The sequence below is a fragment of the Apodemus sylvaticus genome, chromosome 17, assembly GCF_947179515.1.
Source record: "Apodemus sylvaticus chromosome 17, mApoSyl1.1, whole genome shotgun sequence".
Lineage (NCBI taxonomy): Eukaryota > Metazoa > Chordata > Mammalia > Rodentia > Muridae > Apodemus > Apodemus sylvaticus.
In genome coordinates this window covers 53,711,117-53,729,703 of record NC_067488.1, presented here as the reverse complement: position 1 = coordinate 53,729,703, position 18,587 = coordinate 53,711,117, and the positions used below count along the sequence as shown (strand labels likewise).

The window sequence follows — 18,587 nt, the reverse complement described above, 5'->3', positions numbered from 1 at the left end:
CTAAAATTCCTGGAGATCCAAGTGCAGATGGCCGCTTCCACTAGCAGTTACCCACAGGAGCCAGGTTTCTTGTGTGTAATGCCCTCACACGAGCCTTCTTTTGGTTTAATGTGGAGAATTTAATCTCAGGATTCTGTGGGTATGGAGTTGTGCCTGCTTTCTTCCAGGGCCAGTTTCTATTAGTGTCTAACTGGTACTATCAAGTGCTTTTCTAGTCAGCCCCTCACCCTGGCAAAACCAACTTGAGACCATCAAATTAGGTTTTCTGCTGGGGGTTTCTCTCACTTCTATGAACAAATCGGTGTTCTGAGACCACAGAGGAGTGTGCTTGTGGGTGTGAATTCTCAAGGGCCACTACAAGGCAGTGCAGAGAGACATGGGAAACTACAAGGGCGTGAGAAGGGAACAAAGCCTCTCATCCAACATCTGGCTCGTGTTTCCTGCTGAGTGTCAAGATTTTAAACACAACTGAGAATATTGCATTCAGAGGCAATGTTCTTTTCTAAGAGATGCCTCCAGCAGGATGCAAAACACGGCAGCTCTAGGCTTGCTCGAAGCTGGAATGTTTGAGATCCCTGAGTTTGGTCCTGTCAAACCTCTCTCCTGCCTACACCCCAACAATGTACCCCACAAAGCCTCCTTACAATTTTATTTGCAGAAGGAACCTAAGAAAAATAAGTAAATGGGTTCATATACTTTACCACTTTGTAAATTTTGCTTAATCTTTGAACCCAGTTATTATATCCTTTCAAAGGTGTCTAACTTTAAAAAACAAAATCTCATGTGCAGCTATTATTTTTCCTCAATACAGTTTTATTATTTGGGAATTTCATACAATGTACCTTGATCACACTGGCTCCCATTCCTCCCAGATCCACCCACCCACTCACCCTTGAATCCCCCCTCAAATAGACAAGAAATAGAAAAATAAGAAAGAAAACAATTACACCCCCCCATACCAAGTCCTCTTTGTATTTTCCACATACTTATGGACATCAGCATGGCCTCTGACATGGATAGCTGTTAGTAAGACAATCGAGGTTTGATTCTCTGTGTAGCTTTGCTGCATAGGGCGTAGTGTGTAGAGCATTAGTTCCTTAATGCTCTCTCCCTTTCTCTTTCAATGTCTGGGCACTCTCTCAAATCACCTGCCCTTTTATTCACTCTAACTCACACCACAGACCTTTTCTGAAATGAATTCAAAGACCCTGCTTGACCTGAGTGGAGGTCTCTAGGTGGGGAGCACCTTGGACTACTCATAGTAAGGTTGGGTTACCATGGATACCATTGCTATCCTCACCACCCTCTTCCTTACTACCCCAGAGTCAGAGAAAAGACTCATGGGTTTCTGACAGTCTTCTTACATATGGGTGTCACATGCTACAATGAATGGCCCTACTACATGTCATTGTAGCCAGGGCCACTGTAGATCTTTGAAGGCATTCTGGAATGTTAGACAGCCTGTGGGCTTGAACAAATGTTTAACACAGTGTACTGGCTAGTTTTGTGTGTCAACTTGACACAAGCTGGAGTTATCACAGAGAAAGGAGCTTCAGTTGAGGAAATGCCTCCATGAGATCCAGCTGTGGGGCATTTTCTCAATTAGTGATCATGAGGGGAGGGCCCATTGTGGGTGGTGCCATCCCTTGGCTGGTCATCTTGGGTTCTATAAGAGAGCAAGCTGAGCAAATCAAGGGACGCAAGCCAGTAAGGAACCTCCCTCCATGGCCTCTGCATCAGCTTCTGCTTCCTGACCTGCTTGAGTTCCAGTCCTGACTTCCTTTGGTGATGAACAGCAGTGTGGAAGTGTAAGCTGAATAAACCCTTTTCTCCCCAACTTGCTTCTTGATCATGATGTTTTGTGCAGGATTAGAAACCCTCACTAAGACACACAGGTCCCACACTAGAGCGTTATAGAGACTGATCCTGGCCCTCAGGTCCTTTGTCTCTTTGCCTCTTCAGCCCTTCCCCACTGTAACCTCACAACCGCTCCATGACTGTCCCTGTTCACAGCTCCTCACAGGAGGTCACACAGCTTGGAGCCGTTTGTTTGGCTTCTTTCCCTGAGTGATGTGCATTTAAGCTTTCCTTGGGTCCTTACTCTTAAGTGTTGGAGAGTCATCACTGCTTGGTGTCTGTGGTTTCCATTTTTTTTCTCCCAAAACAGGGTTTCTCTGTATAGCCCTGGCTATCCTGAAACTCACTCTGTAGACCAGGCTGGCCTCAAACTCAGAAATCTGCCTTCCTCTGCCTCCCAAGTGCTGGGATTAAAGGCGTGTGCCACCACTGCCTGGCCCATCTCTCTGTTTATAGTGAACCAATCCCCTTCAAGATCTGGCATCATCAACAACAGTGTTGCAGACATTTCCTGGGAAGGCACGTGAGCAGGTGGATCACACAGGTGGGCTAAAATGACTTCCGAGTGCTGTTACTTCACCTTCCTGAGCTCCTATTTAAAAGGGTGTTTTGTTTTTTGAGAGAGGGTCTCACTGTGTGGTCCAGGCGGACCTCAAACTCTTGGTGCTCCTTTTCCAGTCTCTGGAGTGCTGGGTGCACCGTCACGTATCATTCAGATCTGCCTTTACAAGCAGCAGAGACCACATGCGAAATGTCTGCAGAGAAGCAGATGAAGCAAAGAAAGCAAAATATTAACTGTAGATGTAGGATGTGGGTGTATGCATGCTGTACAGTTATTCTTAGCTTTTCCGTGTTTGAAGTTTTTCATAATAGAATGTTAATAATATTAATAAACACAATCTAAATTAAAATTAAAAAAACACAATCTAAAGCCCTCTGGAGCATTCTGTTTAGTGTGTAAAATCTAATAGGCTATTGAGAAACGATGGAGGGCTCCTATCTAGGCCTTGGGTTCCCAACTGTGGGAAATCACTTAGCTCAGAATGTTGCTGGACTAAGGTAGAGTCCCAAGCCCCGAGGTTAGTTAACTTTCTTTTCCTGTCTGGACCACAGGGAATTCTACTGCTGGCCATCAGCAGAGGATGTCTGTAATGGTACCAAAAGAGGATTTCAAACTAGGCTCTCTTTTTTGTTACACACAAACACAATTAGATACCTAACAGTGGTCTACTGGAAATCGGTAGCAAGCCGTGTCTCTGCACACAGTGTCCTTACGTGTAGACACTAGGACTGCTAATGGCTGCAGTTTTCTGTGCTCACGTGACTCAACCTTGCACTCCTCTGAAGGAATTAACGTCTATGCTCAAATCTTCCTTTGGGTCATAGGACGTTCCCTGCCTAGGGGGCTGTCATAAGATCTCAGACTTAAAAAGACCTTGGTGCTCATGGAGTAAAGAGACATAGCCCCTCCCCCCCAGTTCTCACTGTACTTCTCTGATCTTAGTTACATTGTCTCTTGCTGTGAAGTGACCTTAGCAAGTCTTATAAAGAAAAATATTTGGTTGGGGCTGGCTTACAGGTTCAGAGGTTTAGTCCATTATCATCATGATGAGAAGCATGGAAGCATCCAGACAGACATGAGAAAGAGAGTGAGTCACTAGGCCCGGCTTGACCTTCTGAAAACCCAAAGCCCACCCCCAGTGACACACTTCCATCAAGGCCTACTCCAAATGTGCTACACCTTTTTCAATTACTTTTTTTTTTTATGTATATGAGTACACCATTGTTCTCTTCAGACAACAATGACCAGAAGAGGGCATTAGATCTCATTACAGATGGTTGTGAGCCACCATGTGGTTGCTGGGAATTGAACTCAGGACCTCTGGAAGAGCAGTTGGTGCTCTTAATCGCTGAGCCATCTCTCTCCAGCCCCATGCTACACCTTTAATAGTACTACTCCCTATGGGCCTGTGGGGGCCATTTTCATTCACCACATTCCTCAAAAGCTGACACATCAGCTGGCTGTCTATTGTCCATCAACAGAATATTGCCCCAAGCAGACTTGCTTAGCCTATGCACCAATATTCCCCATAGAATGACTGACATTCCCATGTGCTCCTAGGCATTATATTCTGTGATGGGATGACTTGTGTTTCTACCCTCCAATTGCTCAGACTGTAACTTTACTTGGTGTGTTAGTTAGAATAGGTTTGACCCCCAGAGACTCATGTATTTGAATGTGTGGTCCACGGGGAATGACACTGTTAGGAGGTGTGGCCTTATTTGGAGTAGGTGTGGCCTTGTTGGAAGAGGTGTGACACTGTGGGGTGGGCTTTGAGGTCTCAAAGTGCTCAAGCTCTTTCCAGTGTGATCCAGACCGTCATCCTGGCTTCAGATCAAGATGTAGAACTCACAGCCCTTCCAGTATCATGGACACTGCTGTGCATCCCACCATGATATCGGACTGAACCTCTGAAACTCTAAGTGGCCCCAATTAAATGGTCTTCTTATAAGTGTTGCTTTAGTCTTGGTGTCTCTTCACAGCAATGAAAACCTTAACTAAGATACTTGGAAATAGGGTAATTATAAGTGCAATCGTTAACATGAAATCATTACATCCTATCTCAGTACGCTGGTGTCCTTTTCTTCCTGGTGTCTCTATCAGAAACTTATAACCCTCAGAATGGTAAAGAACTAGAAACGTCTACTGTGTGGTCTGCTGTAGTGCTTTCAAGGCTCTCGCCCCAAAACATCCATACCCACCCTTTCTTCCTGGCCTGTGCTCTTGTCTTAAAATTTACTCTTAGAATCAGAAGCTCCTGCTCAAGAAATGATGGCTGGGTGCCCTGGGTTTGGTAGTGGGGCCACCCAAGTATGTAGGTGGGCAGCGTGTAGCCCTGAGAGGTTCCTCTGAAGGGACTGGGCCCTGGTCTATTCTCAAATGGTCTTTGATTTCCATGGGTCTCTGGCAACATTTTAGTCAGTATCATAGGATTCTACATTGCTCCAAAGAAGAGAGGCCTAGTCTCCTGTGGCTAGAGGCATTCACAGGGTTTAGGGTGGTCCCTGAGGAAAGCACAAGGCTGTATGGGACAACCCAGACAAAGTGAAGCCTGTAGGAAAATGTGGGTGTGTCCTGCAGTTGACCAAACACCATGGCCCACTTTGTCACTATCACTGGAGTCTTGGTTCAGGTGGGTGTTTTAAAGGACAGGCCTTCAAGGAAACCTGTTCATAACTGTGGGCAAAAGAGGTGGCCACTGAGTGCTCACTGCTCTCCTGCTCTGGTGACCTCAGTTTAGGAACAGTTTAACGTTCCTGAAAGCCCAGCAGCTGTCACAGTGTCTGCGGGAGCCTATTTCCCAGAGAATGCATCTGTGAGGACACCTACATAAATGTGCAGGTCTCCATGGTCTGAGTGTCCCACTCTGGGGATGTCCGGACCAAGAAGGAGCACTCTTGCTGGTGGAAGTTCAAGATGTGAGCAGAGGTGAAAGGAGTGCTTCTGGACCACACCCCCGAAGGGAGGTGATGCTCACTGCCAGGATCTGGTGACAGGATGTGGAGTAGGGCTGCCTACGTTGGAGCAGAGGCCTAGGCCCTAGGATGGGAGCTGCATAGGCTGAGCGAAGAGCAGAGGGCACTGGGTCCTCCCCAGCCAGCAGGGCTCCTAAGTCAGCTTGCTTTGCTTACAGCAAGAAATAAAACCTGATGTATTATGGAAGCCATGGTTACCTGGGGTCTTTGTTTCAGGGGTTGGGAGATAAAAAAGGCTAAAAGCCAGACTTGGTGGGTTTAGTCCTGAGTGCGGACATATTCTGGGGGTGGGGGTGGGGGGTCACCATAAGCCAGATATGTTCCTTTTGATCAGATTCTCCCACTATACAATAAGAGCGGTAAAGAGACTGGTGCTCCCTGTGGTGAGAATCCGAGGAAGGAGTGCTTCTTGGGGCACACGGACACCACCTGGGATGTCCGCTGAGTGACTGAGCAGCTACAGGCCCTCAGTGCAGCCTCTCTGGCATGGTTCACTGTGCCCTATGTCCTCAGCACCCAAAGCCGTGCTAGAGACTTTCACAGAGCAGAGCTTGTCCAAGTGAGCGCACGCCCATAGCGGGTTTTCAGACTAAGGAGCAAATTCACTTTGCAGTAAGTGTGACTCCTAGGGGACCACACTACTATAAACAAGAAAAGAGGAGTCTTTTCTCTTAGCGGCTTCTTGTATTAAACTGTGAGAAGTAGTCTTCTGTGGGTTGACTTGAGGAGGCCGCATCCATTGTTTTTTTCCTGGTAACAAAAGGAAAAAGATGAGCAAGCATGTGCTACAGAATCTGTTCCAACGCTAACAAGCTCAAAACAAAGCAAGGGTGTCCCAGGCCTAGAGAGAGCGCTCAGTGGCTTAGAACTTGCTCTTGCAGAGACCGCTGGCTCAGTTCCCAGCACCCACGTGAAGCACATGTCAGTGTGGAACTTCAGTCCTAGGAGATCTGATACTCTCTTTCGGCCTTTGCGGGCACTGCATGAAAGTGGTACCCAGGATTCATGGAGGCACAACGCCTGCACGTTTATATATATACATACACACACACACACATATATATAATGTCAGTGAGCCATGGGGACATCCCATATGAATATGACTGTATCTTGTCAGGTCATGTCTGAGGGCTCCTTTTAAGCCCCAGTGGAAGCCATGGCAACAGTCAGACCTACTGGTGATGGAGTTCTGTCTGGAGCAGAGCCTTGGGTTCCCCTTCAGGACTCGGGTTAAGGATTGAATAGCTGAGTGGCAAAGGCCTACCTGGTGCCCATTTGCACTTTATCTGGCATGGACACACCCCAGAGCTACTCTTGGGATTCTGTCCATATCCAGCTGACTGACATGTAAAAGAGTCTGGAAGCTGTCTTTGCCTCTTCCTGGAGAAGCTACACTGTGGGCTACTACTGAATCCCAAGGCTCGGCCATGAAGTCTTCTTCAGAAAGCCCCCCATGTGACGTGTGTTCCTCAGGCACATAAGGCAAACATGGTGACTTATGGGGCTGCCCACCAACTCTATACCCATTTGAGGTCCCTGGCACTCACTGTAAGTACTGCTGCCTGGCCAGGCTGAGGTTGCTGCAGTCCAGGGCCCTGCGCTGTTCCCGCAGCAAACGTTGCTGCTGCCGCTCATGCAGCAGGCTGTCATGAGCCTTCCGGAGCCTGCGCAGGTCCCAGTCCATGTTGTGTTGGCGCTCTTCCTCTTGAAGCCTCTGGAGGCAGGAAAGGAATTTAGTACCTTCTCTCGGGCCCAGGAGCCTTGAGGGAAGCCTGGCCTCTTTTTATAGATAGGGAAACTCAAGCTTGGAGAAGGGAAAGGAGGTGACCTCCCTGACCCTGCCTTTGTCCTGTGTGGCCTGGCTGCTTTCCTGCCCTCAAATGGCATTGATGCCCTCTTAATCCTGAAAGAACAGTGGGGAGCTGGCTTCCACTGTACTCCCAGACAGGCTGATTCCTGTCAGGCCCTCAGGGTTCCCAGTGGGCTTTGCAAAACCAGGAACTGCCCAGCAAGCTGTATACCATGGGAGTCTCTAGTGGAAGCCCTGAACATACAGACATAAGCCTCACTCAGTGACAACAGTGTCACCATGGGGTGCTGGGGATGGCCTAGCTCCAGACAGGCCTTTCAGCCCCGGACATGCACTCCAGAACCTTCTTTGCCAAGCATGGAGCCCTCAAGAGCACCGTGGGGAGAAGTGGCTCCCAAGAGGGCTCAGCTTTGTGGACTTTCCACAAACAGTCTCCCAGGAGAAGCAACATCATGGGCCAGGCTGAAGGAAAGATGAGCATCCACACCAGAGGGGCCTCGTGTCAGGACCGAAAGTCAGCCTACCCTGGGTTAGCCACCTGCTACCTTAGGAGTGGCCGTGCTTCTGGGAACCTCAGAGGCCTCTCTGTAAAGAGACTGCTCAGAGGCACCCTGGCCCATGACACACTTGCTTCAACATGGGCTCCATTTCCCAGATCACCCGGGGCTCAGAGAGCACAGGGAAGACAAAGCGAAAGGGCCACGGAACAAGGGCCTGGGCAACTTTAATGTGGCCTTTCTCCCTTTGTGTGCTCCTGCCTTTAGATCTAGATTTAAACACTGGACCAAAATGCTGGGTTCAGGGCAGGTGGCCAGTGTTCGTTGCACAGCCTCGCTGAACAGAAGTATGACAGACAGGCAAGGCCTGACATTTACGTTCTGTTGTCTCCACTCAGGCCAGCCCCCCATGTACCTCTTACAGGGCAGCCCTTCATCAACCTCCCACAGGGCTGCCCGTCATCAACCTCCCACAGGACTGCCCATCATCAACCTCCCACAGGACTGCCCTTCCTCACTCCAGCACTTCTGACTGCCAGGTTGCTGAGGGGCCAGTCTACATCCCCGGAGTCACTTGATGCAGGGGTTTTGTCTCTATTCTCCAGGGACATTTTCCTTCCTTGACCCTCCAGGACATTCCTCTGGCATCTGCCTACCCAGCCCTTCCCCGCTGGCTTCAGCAGGTCCCTGCTTTAGAAATGATGACCTTGCCTGAGCCCCAGAGCTCAGGGTTCCTCTCCCCTGTCTGCACTTAACCATGATGGCGCCCAGGACTGCTGAAGTGCTACTCTTTGTGACAACTCCGGCACTTAAGGCTCTAGCCTAGGCCTTGCTCTGAATCCTGATCACACGCCTGCGCCCTCCCCAGCTTCCCCCACCCACCCTTTTCCTGGAAATTGTAGGCAGAAAATGGTATGAATCCTTCACAGCTATCCTCATTCTTGATAGGAAAGGGCTAGTGATACATTTCCCAATGTCCTTTATAATTATTAACTTTCTAAATGTTGTCCAATGAAACATGACTGGAGATATCTTATGAAACTCCTTTGGATTGTTATCCTCGCTTCTCCACAGCTTGCTCATGTGTGTGATGGCTGGCATTTAAACAGCCATTATACACGAGGACCAGATGCCAAGGACGGCAGAACACAGTGGCCACAGAGCTTCTGTTCAGGCCTGAGCCTACTCTGAGGATCAATACATACCAACAGATACTACCTTGCTTAAAATGCTAGAGTTGGTGCTTTTTTTGGGTTTCTTCCCTTTTGCCACATCAGGCAAACCTAACCCCACAGATGCCTAATGGGCCTTATGCAGTTAACACAAAGTTGTCCTAGTAAGCTCCCGACTGCCTTTTGCCCCAGCTGCCCATCCCTGTGGACACCAGTTCCACCTCCACAGGCTGCAGTCACCCTCCACTCCTCTCTCACGAATTCTAAACACATAATATGTGGCCAGATTTTCTGGTTCTTATCCCTCACTTGCTGTAGCAGAGGCGTCTCTCAGAGTGAGCACCGACACAGTAGCTGGGTATGTGGGCAGCTCAGGGGTGCAGAGTGGCTCTGTGGCCCAGGGGGACTCACCTGCTTCTCCTGGATTTGCTGCTTCTGCATGTACCAAATCTCCTCCAGCTGCTCCCGGCTCATGCCCTTCCAGCGGTCGGGGACCACACGGTGAGGCCCAAAGGAGCTGGCCGCCTGCTGAGGGTTCTCAGAGAGCAGGTCCCCATGCAGCAGGTTGGTGATCTCCGTCATGTTGTCTTCTTGTTCTTGTTGCTTCTCTTGTCTCTTTCTTTCTGCCAACTCCACAACCTGTGCAGAGAAGAACCTCAGAACATGCTAGAGTGACTGCAGTCAAGGCTTCCCATCTGGGCCCTGGCTGCAGGCTGGGGATCCCAGCTATCAGAGCACTGCTGGGTAGGCAGTGGCTGGGCTTTGGATCATTCCCCACAGCAGTGTGTACAATTGTGGATTTCTATACCAACTTGTCAAAGCAAGGCACCGCCCCACTGGCTTGTCTCTAAGCAGTGTGTCCTGTGGCCCCAAAAACCTTTAGACACCTGTATACAACAAGCCAACACAGGTGACTTCCAAGGGTAGAAGCACACTGCTGCCCCAGCAGCCCTGACAGTTTCAGCATGCGGGAGGGGGGTGCATTACAAATGAGTTCCTGTCCATTCATCATTCAAAGCCTTGAGGTGAGGGACTGTGTGATTTGTGTAATAAGTCACCTGCCCTCGCTAGGCTGAGATGTTTCTCTGTACAGTCAAGAGATGGTGTGACGGTTATTCTTGGTTGTCAATTTGACCATATTTGGACTTAACTAAAACTCAAGCCGCTGGGTACATATGTGAGAAACTTTTTTCTTTTAAAGTGGATCATTTGAGGTGGGAAGACTATAGTAGTTTGAACAAGAATGGCTCCCACGGGGATTAGAAGGATTAGGAGGTGTGACCTTGTTAGAGGAAGTGTGTTGCTGGAGATGAGCTTTAAAAGCTGTGTACTTTCGAAACCCTGTCTCGAAAAACAAACAAAAAACCTGAAAGTCCACATCAGGCCCAGTGCCTGTCTCCCTGTGCCTGCAGACCAGGATGAAAACTTCTCAGTTACTTCTCCAGAACCATGTGTGCCACCATGCTCCCATCATGATGATAATCCTCTGAAAATATAATTTTTTAAATGCTTTTTTTTTAAAGAGTTGCTTTGATTGTGATGTCTCTTCACAGCAATACAACAGTAAGACAAAGATCCACCTTAAATCTGGGCCACGCCTCTGCTGGCAGTCTGTACAAAGGACACGGGAGAAAAGCTCTTGCTCTTTGCTGGGTTACCCTCACTCCCGGCAAGTCAGTTACTCCACTGGTGTTAGAGCCACTTCTTTGGGATTCTGAGATATATTGGTGACCACCTCATGGACTGAATAACAACGATTGGGTTTCTGGTCTTTCTGTCAGCCATTGTTGGAATAGCCTGACCCATAGCCTGTAAAACCATAGTAAATCAATATTCATTCATTCTATCAGTTCTGTTTGTCTAGAAAACCCTGACTAACACAGATGGATTAGGAGACATCTCACAGTATCAGCTGATCTTCTTAGAAAGAATTGGCAGAGGACTCGCAAGGCGGTTGTGTAATGGGTTTATAATCCTAGCCAGCCCATAGAAAAGCCACACAATCCAGGTCCTTTATTTTCAAGCTGTAAGCCTAGATTGGACAGGTTTGGAGCTCTATTGGCTTATTCCCCAGTTATAAAACTCCATGTTACTTGCTGATTCTCCTGACCACTTGCTCCTGGCCCATCTCCTCTCATGGCGGTCTCCTCCACCTCCATTTTCTTTCTTCTCCTCTTCCTCTACCTGCAACCCCCTCACTTGATCCTCAAGTCCCATCTTTCTCCATCCATTGCTCAACCACAGGCTCGAGCCTTTTACTGACCAGTTAGATGGGGGAGTAAGGTTTCATACAGCATCACTTGGTATACGTGAGGATCTGCTCCTTGTGGTCGCAGGCAACTACATCTTGAGAAGCCAGTATGCAGCATCAGAATACAAGCAGCATCAGACCAACCCACCCCAGGCAGGGCTTTACAAGAGGACAGCTGCCTGTCCACCCAGCACAGGCTTTGTGGCAGACAAGACCAAATACAGATACTTACAGTTTAGTTCTTGGATATCCTTGGGTAATCACTCATCCCTTCTGAGCCTTTCTTTATCAAATGAAATGGCATTAATCACCCTCTCTGGTAGGGCTGTCAAATAGGCAAACATGCTAACAAGGAATTGTTGCCAGGGTTAAAAGTATCAGTTACCAGAGCTGCAAAGATAGTGTTTAAGAGCAGGGGACCTAAGTTCTAGTCTCCCCACCCACATCAGCTCCCTCTAACTCCAACTCCAGAGGCTCTGACAGTTGGCCTCTGAAGGTACCTGCATTCACATGGCACACACACAATTAAAAAAATAAATCAAATAAATCTTAAACTCATGGTTACCATTCAGAGTGCTGACAGTGTGCTAAACTGTCCTAATATCACACATGGGTTCTCAAACTGAACCGCAAGTGTAATAGCCATTATTGCTGACTGTGATACTGTGCCTGACCATGGGCATATTCTACCCTACAAAATGTGAGCAAGGCTGGATGTGCAGATTCTTGGAGGACACGGATGGGACCAACCACATCCTCCTCTCCTTTCTGCACTGCTGGAACCCTCTCCGTCAGCTGCTCCAACTCAGCCAGCCTGGGATGGGGAGAGGACATTGGTTTTATACTGGGAGTCACTGAAACCTTATCAGAGCAGCAGTGCACGCTGTTGGGTAAAGTGGGTGCTGCCTTCACCCTCATTCTGCAGTTGATAAAACAGGCATCTATGGGTTTGTCTAAGGCTGCAGAGAAGGCCTTTGCCTTGAACATTGCAGGTAGGCTCTGAAGCCTGCACGCTAAATCCTGATATCACACCACCTTCTGATAGAATAAGCAGTTCCCACTGTGCCTGCCCTGCTGACAACCAATGGCCCATCTGAGATGTTCTTTTCTTCTTCGGGAGGGACAGGGTCTCTCTGTGTTACCCAGCAGGGCCAGGAGCTCCTCCTACCACATCCTTGGAGTGCCAGAATTACAGGTGTGGACCATCATGCCTAGGGTGGGATTTTCTTTTTACTTTTAATTTTCCTGGCTAAATGGCAACATCTGAACCGAGTCAGGAATTGGAGCTGTGAAGGCTGAAGTGCAGCTTTCTCAGAGAGAGGTGCCGTGACAGTGCTGTCCCAAGTACCCATCTGCCCGGGGATCTGTGGGGTCTGAGGGTATCCCTGCAAACGCTTATTACAATAGTATAGATGAAGCCGAGCATTGTGGCACATGCCTTTATCTTGGCCCTCTGGAGACAGAGGCAGGCAGACCTTTTTGAACTTACACAGTGAGACCTTGTCTTGGTTTAAAAAACAAAAACCAAGAGTAAATGTGAAGTAAAGTCAGCTATTTCCTTCCTAAGACCATAGATCTAGAGACAGGGTAAATCACCAGGAATAGAACCACACGTGAAAACAAACAAACAAAACAAAACAACAACCAAAACCAAAACCAAACAAACCACAGAGGAGGAAGCAGTTTCCAAAGGAGTAAAACTTGGAGGCACTTGCGACAGGGCTGGAGGACAGGGAGCTTGTGGGAAGGCAGGCCGTTGGGAAGAGGAGGGTGTGGTAGTGGGCACTGACTGCTGAATTACTGAGACATGACCCGTTAAGACTGGGACAGGCCCAGAACAAGGGCTGCTCATCTGGGCAGATGTTCCCATCCTCATTCAGAAGGTTTTAAAAAGTGACCCCGTCCCCAGGCCCTGCAGCTTCTTGCAGAGAGAACTTTATACATTTCACTCTTAGTTGAGGGACAGGCCAAAATAGATCTCATCTACCTCTGTCAGGGCTGGAGGTATGAGCAGTCTGACTTTAGAATCCCTCAGAACTCCAGGAGCCTCCCCCCCCCCCCAAAGCTGCTGCGCGCATGTCTTTCCCTTGGGACTGAGTGCAGGGCGTGTATACCTGATTCTTGTTAAACGCTTTCACAGCTGCGCAGACCTCCTTTCTGGTGGAACCTTCCAGCTTCTGCAAGTCTCTGGCTGCTTTGTCGAAGTTTAGCATCGTCTGAGTGTGGAGGTGTTCTGCCAGGAGACAAGATGCCATCAGCCCGAATATGCCAACCAGAAGCACTACCCAATGGTGTAGTGATTCACCCTCAATCCTTACCATGGGAGAGAAGGGGGAGCGAGTGGTGGGAGACTATATGCCTCACAGGTTCTCGGAGATTTAAGGGTAGCTCCTACATCTTTGTGAGCAAGGGATACTAGCAGTCTCTATGGATTGATGATATTTGTTGCGAATTGGTGATGTCTACAGCAGTTCTGAGGTAGATTAGTTAGGCCTTGCTAACTCTGGCCTATCAGGAGATGGTTTCAGCCTTACAAAGGCAAGTGGTAGGAACCAAGGAACAAAGACTGCAGAAACCAGTCAAGACCCGGAGCAGAGTGCCAGGTCACAGGCACGTAAATAGTAGTAGTAGCAGACAGAACTTTGCTAGGCCGGTGAAGGAGACCAGGAAGGATGGTGGTCACGGGCACCGGGAGTGAAGTGTAAAGGCCTGTAGCCTGTAACATGGCCCAGCACTGTTAACTGCAGCTGTTGCTTAACTTCTGTGCCCCGCCCATACCTGTGAGGCATACTGCAGATGTGCAATGGATGTGTCAAAGTCACCGGCCAGAAGCTTTTGCTTTTTGTGCCTGTGCTTTGAGGGGCTCCTCCATATCTCCAGAACCAAACAACACAGACTCTTCCTTGTGCTGGGGATGCAGGGCCTCACACATGCGAGGCAAGTACTCCTACACTGTGCTACACCCCAGGCCCACGGAGCAGTCAGTGTCTTTAGCCTTGACTTTCTGGCTTCTGCATACCTTCATCCTCAGCTCCTTTGTTAACCTGGCATGGACCAGAGGAGGATGAAGAGTCGAAACTGGGCCCCATATTGCTCAGGACACACACATGACATAGAGAAACGGGTTCCTCTGCCGTCCTATAACTTGAAAGCACTCAACCCTCCCCAATAGATATACAAAGGGTGATAGTCCATAGAGGAAAGGGAGGGGAGAGAAAAAATGTAGGGAAATGCCTGGCTTGGGAGGTTGGAGGGTAAGGCCCAAGAGACAGCTTCTCTAGGAGGACAAGTTTATTCAGATCTGGGGGACTAAGTGGTCAGGGCAGGTGCAGAGGACCTGAGGTAAGGGAGATGGAATCTCAAGGTGAAAGAGACAAACATTTGAAATGCCATGAACGAGCTGATGTTGTCCAGGTGGGCCAAGGCCCAGCATGGCGAGCCTGTGGGCTGTGCGATGACTTTGATCTTCTCTTCATCCTGTGAAGGCACTAGATAGTGTGGGGCTGCTTGAGCGCGTGGGTTTGGGGTGGCTCAACTTGACAGTATGCGTGGAGTCTCACTCTGCCTGTGGTGTTAAGAGTGGACTAGAGAGGAGAGGAAACAGTTACAAAGCCATTAGCAGAGGCTGTGGCATTGTCTCACAGTGGTGGCAAGGGGGGATGGTTGGGAGATCAAAGTGTATGCAGTAGGGTAGAAGGGCACAGTTGAGGATGGCTGATGGTGAAGCCATGGCTGAGGCTGAGAACGGACAACCCTGGGCCAGGCTGGCCACAGCAGCTCTAGGACACATGGACAGAGGATGCTGGAAGGGAAGGCAGGCCATCAGGGAGAAAGGAGGCCTGGAGAGGCCCAAGCTGAGCAAGGAGAGTGAATTACCACAGAGATGGGAGCAGCTGAAGAGTCAGGGGCGGTGGCTCCCACTCAGTCCAGGTTTGCCCTTCAGTCACTAGTGATGGACCCAGAGGACTGGATGCTGCTGTGTCTGCCTGCCTACAAGGGCTGACCGCCTCCACGGAGGCAGAACATGCTGGGTTGTTTTTTGTCTTTTTGTTTTTCATTCCCTCTAGAGAGGTTCTTCATGTCTGAATCCAGAGGTTCCCTGGGTCCAGAGAGTTCTGCTGAGGACCTGCTAGCACTGGGCCTTTGACTGGACTCCCAAAGTACCCAAAGGAACCTCCATTTCTACACCAGGAGACTTGCAAGACTTATACACATTCATTCATTTTTCGATCAGCCTGTGCCTCAGGGCCTGTCTCCCGGTTCCTACCCTACTTGAGTTCTGCCTTGGCTTTCCTTAGTGATGGACCGTGACCTGGAAGTTAAATAAACCCTTTCCTCCACAGGTTGCTTTTAGTCAGGTTGTTTTATCACAGGCATAAAAGCTGACTAGAACAACAGGAATACTCAGAATGTGTTCCCTGGACTGTGGGGCACTTGGAGACGCTGACTCCCAGGGCGGAGGTTTTGACTATTGTAATGTTAGTAGGGCTTTGAAAAGCATCCACTAGAACTGAGCTAGAGGGTGGCACGCCCACTCATCTCTCTTTCATTACCTGCCAGTTTGTGGTCAGCCCGGGCTTTCTCCCATTCCCCATACTGTTGCAGACACCATTCTCTGTTCTGTTCCTTTTGGAACCTCGTCCTCTCTTGGAAGTTTAAATCTTCTCCCATGAACTTCTGCATTCCCGATATGGTGTTCCGCATGTCATTGTCTGAAACCCGGGCTGGAAGCTCTTTCTTAAGGGCCAGAGGGTCAGAAAGATCAAATTCACGGCGAGTTTCCGGCTTCTGAAAGCTCTGCTGGAAGTCATTGATCACTCTACACAGTTGTTTCCTGTGCCTCTGTTCCCGGTCATGCATTATGCACATGGCTTTGTCATTGTGCTTCATTTCAGCAGCTAGGAAAGACACAGCATTCGGACAAGTCACGGTGGGTAAAATGAATCTACTTTAAAATTATTTTCAGGACTTAAAGACAAGGTTGCAAGACTATAATCATTAAAGGAGCAGTATCCACATATCTAAAAACTGATCTTAAATACACAGGAAAACCAACTGAAAAATGAGCACAGGCCAGGACAGGCACAGCAAGAAACCCAAGTGGGCAATACACTTAGAGAGTAATGTTGAACTTTCGTGGGACACACTTAATGAACTTTAGGAAGAATGCTTGAAATGTTGCCAATGGCTGCAGCAGTAATGATGTGAGGAATGAGGCTGAGACTGTAACTTTATACACTTCTAATAAAGCAATCAGACCCACCCATTCCACTCCAGGGTCCCTTTCACACGTATACAAGGGACACAACACGTGGACAGTCACTGAAGCAGTATCAGCCAAAAAAAAAAAAAAATTTAAAAATCTGGGTGTAATAGTGTGCACCTTCAGTCCTAGAACGTGGGAGGCAGAGGCCAGTCTGGTCTATGTGGCTTCTGTGCAACCTGCATACACAAATGTTCACACAACACACACACACACACATACACAAAACATGTAGACACAAAGACACACAGAAGCAAGTTTATATTATTATGGTTATATAGATTGAGTATAAACACATTGAAAATGCACACTTTCATAGAAGAATAAAAAGGGGGAAATTATAATGAGGAGTCATTTGTGTTATATATATATATCACAGTTCTCAGAACGAACTCTTCGAGGAAAATACCAGAGGCCAACATGGCGAAATGTTGACATCAAACATGGTGGCGGCTGCATGTGTCTGTTACAATAGTGTTATAAGTTTGAATTACTATATACACAAGGCTGAAAAGTTTGGGAAATGTATAATGGTATAAAAAAAAAAAGCATCTTCCCTCATAATCCAACTACTCCAACATTAACCACTGACAATAGATTTCATCTTTTTTTAATCATGTTTTAAGACTTAAGTTGGTAGCCCTGTTTGTCTCTAAAATTTTGTGTGTCCATATTTTTTTATATTTACAAACCCCTATGGTATTTTAAAAAGCCAAATATTCAACAGTTGGTGAAATTGCTAGCCAAGAAAGGAAAACTGGATTCTGTTTGAAATTTTGATCTAAGACCTAGAACACTACTTGAGCTATGTAAATCACCCAGAGGGCTAGGAACTTAAAACTCAAAACTTGACAGGAAGAATATGCTCAGTTAGTTAACTGAGCACAAGAAATTGTATGAAATTTTAAAAGAAAGATCGTGAAAATGAAACCTCTGTGTGTATGTGTGTGTGCACACGTGTGTGTGTGTGTACATGCGTGTGCTCTCATTCATGCTCCAGCATGCAACTGTCACTTGATATCAACAGCTGTCCTCTGTACAAGGTCAGCGTTGAGTTTTGAAGCAGAGAATGTGAACATATGTATTTAAAGCTTTTTCTTTTTTAGAGAAAAAAATTTTTAAAGGAAACACAAAACAAAGCTAATTTTATTTAAATATGTATTTACTAAGGTGTACGTTAAAATTCAATAACTGCTTTCTCTTGAGAGGAAGAATATGCTTATTAACTGAGCACAAGAAATTGCAAAAATTTTAAAAGGAGGAAGACCATAAAAATGATAACTCTGTGTATGTACTCACACCTGTATATATGTGTGTGTGTGCACACACTCTGGTTTTCTCAGTTGTGCAAAAAGGAAAACATCAGGCCCTAAGAGAGGGCCAGCATTTTAGAAATGCTCACCGAAGGTTTCATGTCTAGCTTTGTCAGTTGCTTCTTTTATCTTCTGGTCACGGACTTGAACATCCCAGGCTCGAGTGTCTCCCTAGGAATGGACAAGGGAAGAGAGGTTAGAGCCAGCTAGCATTATTCAGTAGGCCACAAACCCCCTCATCTGGCCACAGCATCAACAGGTTGCGTTCCCCAGGCTTGGATCTTGGATGCCTTTGTTTGTGGCTGGGTCTGTGCTGCCAGCTGTCACCAGAGCCTCCTTCATTTCAGACACACACACACACACACACACACACACACACACACACACACGTAGACTCCCAACATTAAGTATCACTCCTCTGTGAAGCCTCCTCTGATTCCCAGGCTCCAGTGGGTGCTGCTGTGGATTCCACTGCAGTTTCTGTGTTTTAAAGTCTACCTCTTTCACTACTGCAAGGTCTCCCACCTCCTGGACCCTATTCAGGCTAGCCAGAGCTCTTGTCGCCTGGGAGAAAACAAATGTCTCTCTGCCAGAACTGGCTCCTGCTGGGACACTCCAGGGCAGGTAAGGATTTCCAAATCTATCCAGCCAAACTCGGTGCTTCCATAAAAAGGCTCCAGCAGAGCCTTGGATCTTCCCTGTCCCGTCCCTAGGGCCTCACCCCAATGATCCTGTTCCTGGCGTCGAAGATCCGTCCCTGCCTGCACAGGTCCGTGTACCGTCTCTTGCCTAGGCTGGCCTCCTGTTGTAGGTCCTTAGGCATCGCTACCTCCATGGCTCTGGGATTCGGCAGGGTTTCAGAAACTTTCCGAACAAATATGGGAAGA

General features: G+C 48.0%; 1 protein-coding gene across 1 annotated transcript; it reads right to left on the bottom strand.

Annotated features, from left to right (window-relative positions):
* Positions 1-6,065: 6,065 nt before the first annotated feature.
* Ribc2 (RIB43A domain with coiled-coils 2) lies at positions 6,066-18,535 on the bottom strand. Its single transcript, XM_052161723.1, has 7 exons — positions 18,422-18,535; positions 17,790-17,871; positions 15,678-16,022; positions 13,239-13,357; positions 9,285-9,512; positions 6,942-7,108; positions 6,066-6,144 (listed from the first exon to the last, which is right to left on the bottom strand). The coding sequence occupies exons 1-7, from the start codon at positions 18,533-18,535 to the stop codon at positions 6,066-6,068; spliced, it is 1,134 nt and encodes a 377-aa protein (XP_052017683.1).
* Positions 18,536-18,587: the final 52 nt, after the last annotated feature.

What these genes read in the sequence shown, in the direction of transcription:
- Ribc2 (XM_052161723.1), bottom strand. Translation starts at nt 18,535, where the DNA reads ATGGAGGTAGCGATGCCTAAGGACCTACAACAGGAGGCCAGCCTAGGC. An exon ending in AGCTAGACATGAAACCTTCG is followed by an intron (nt 16,023 to 17,789) that starts GTGAGCATTTCT and finishes TGTCTTTCCTAG; the next exon opens with CTGCTGAAATGAAGCACAAT. An exon ending in AGCAAATCCAGGAGAAGCAG is followed by an intron (nt 7,109 to 9,284) that starts GTGAGTCCCCCT and finishes TCCTGCCTCCAG; the next exon opens with AGGCTTCAAGAGGAAGAGCG.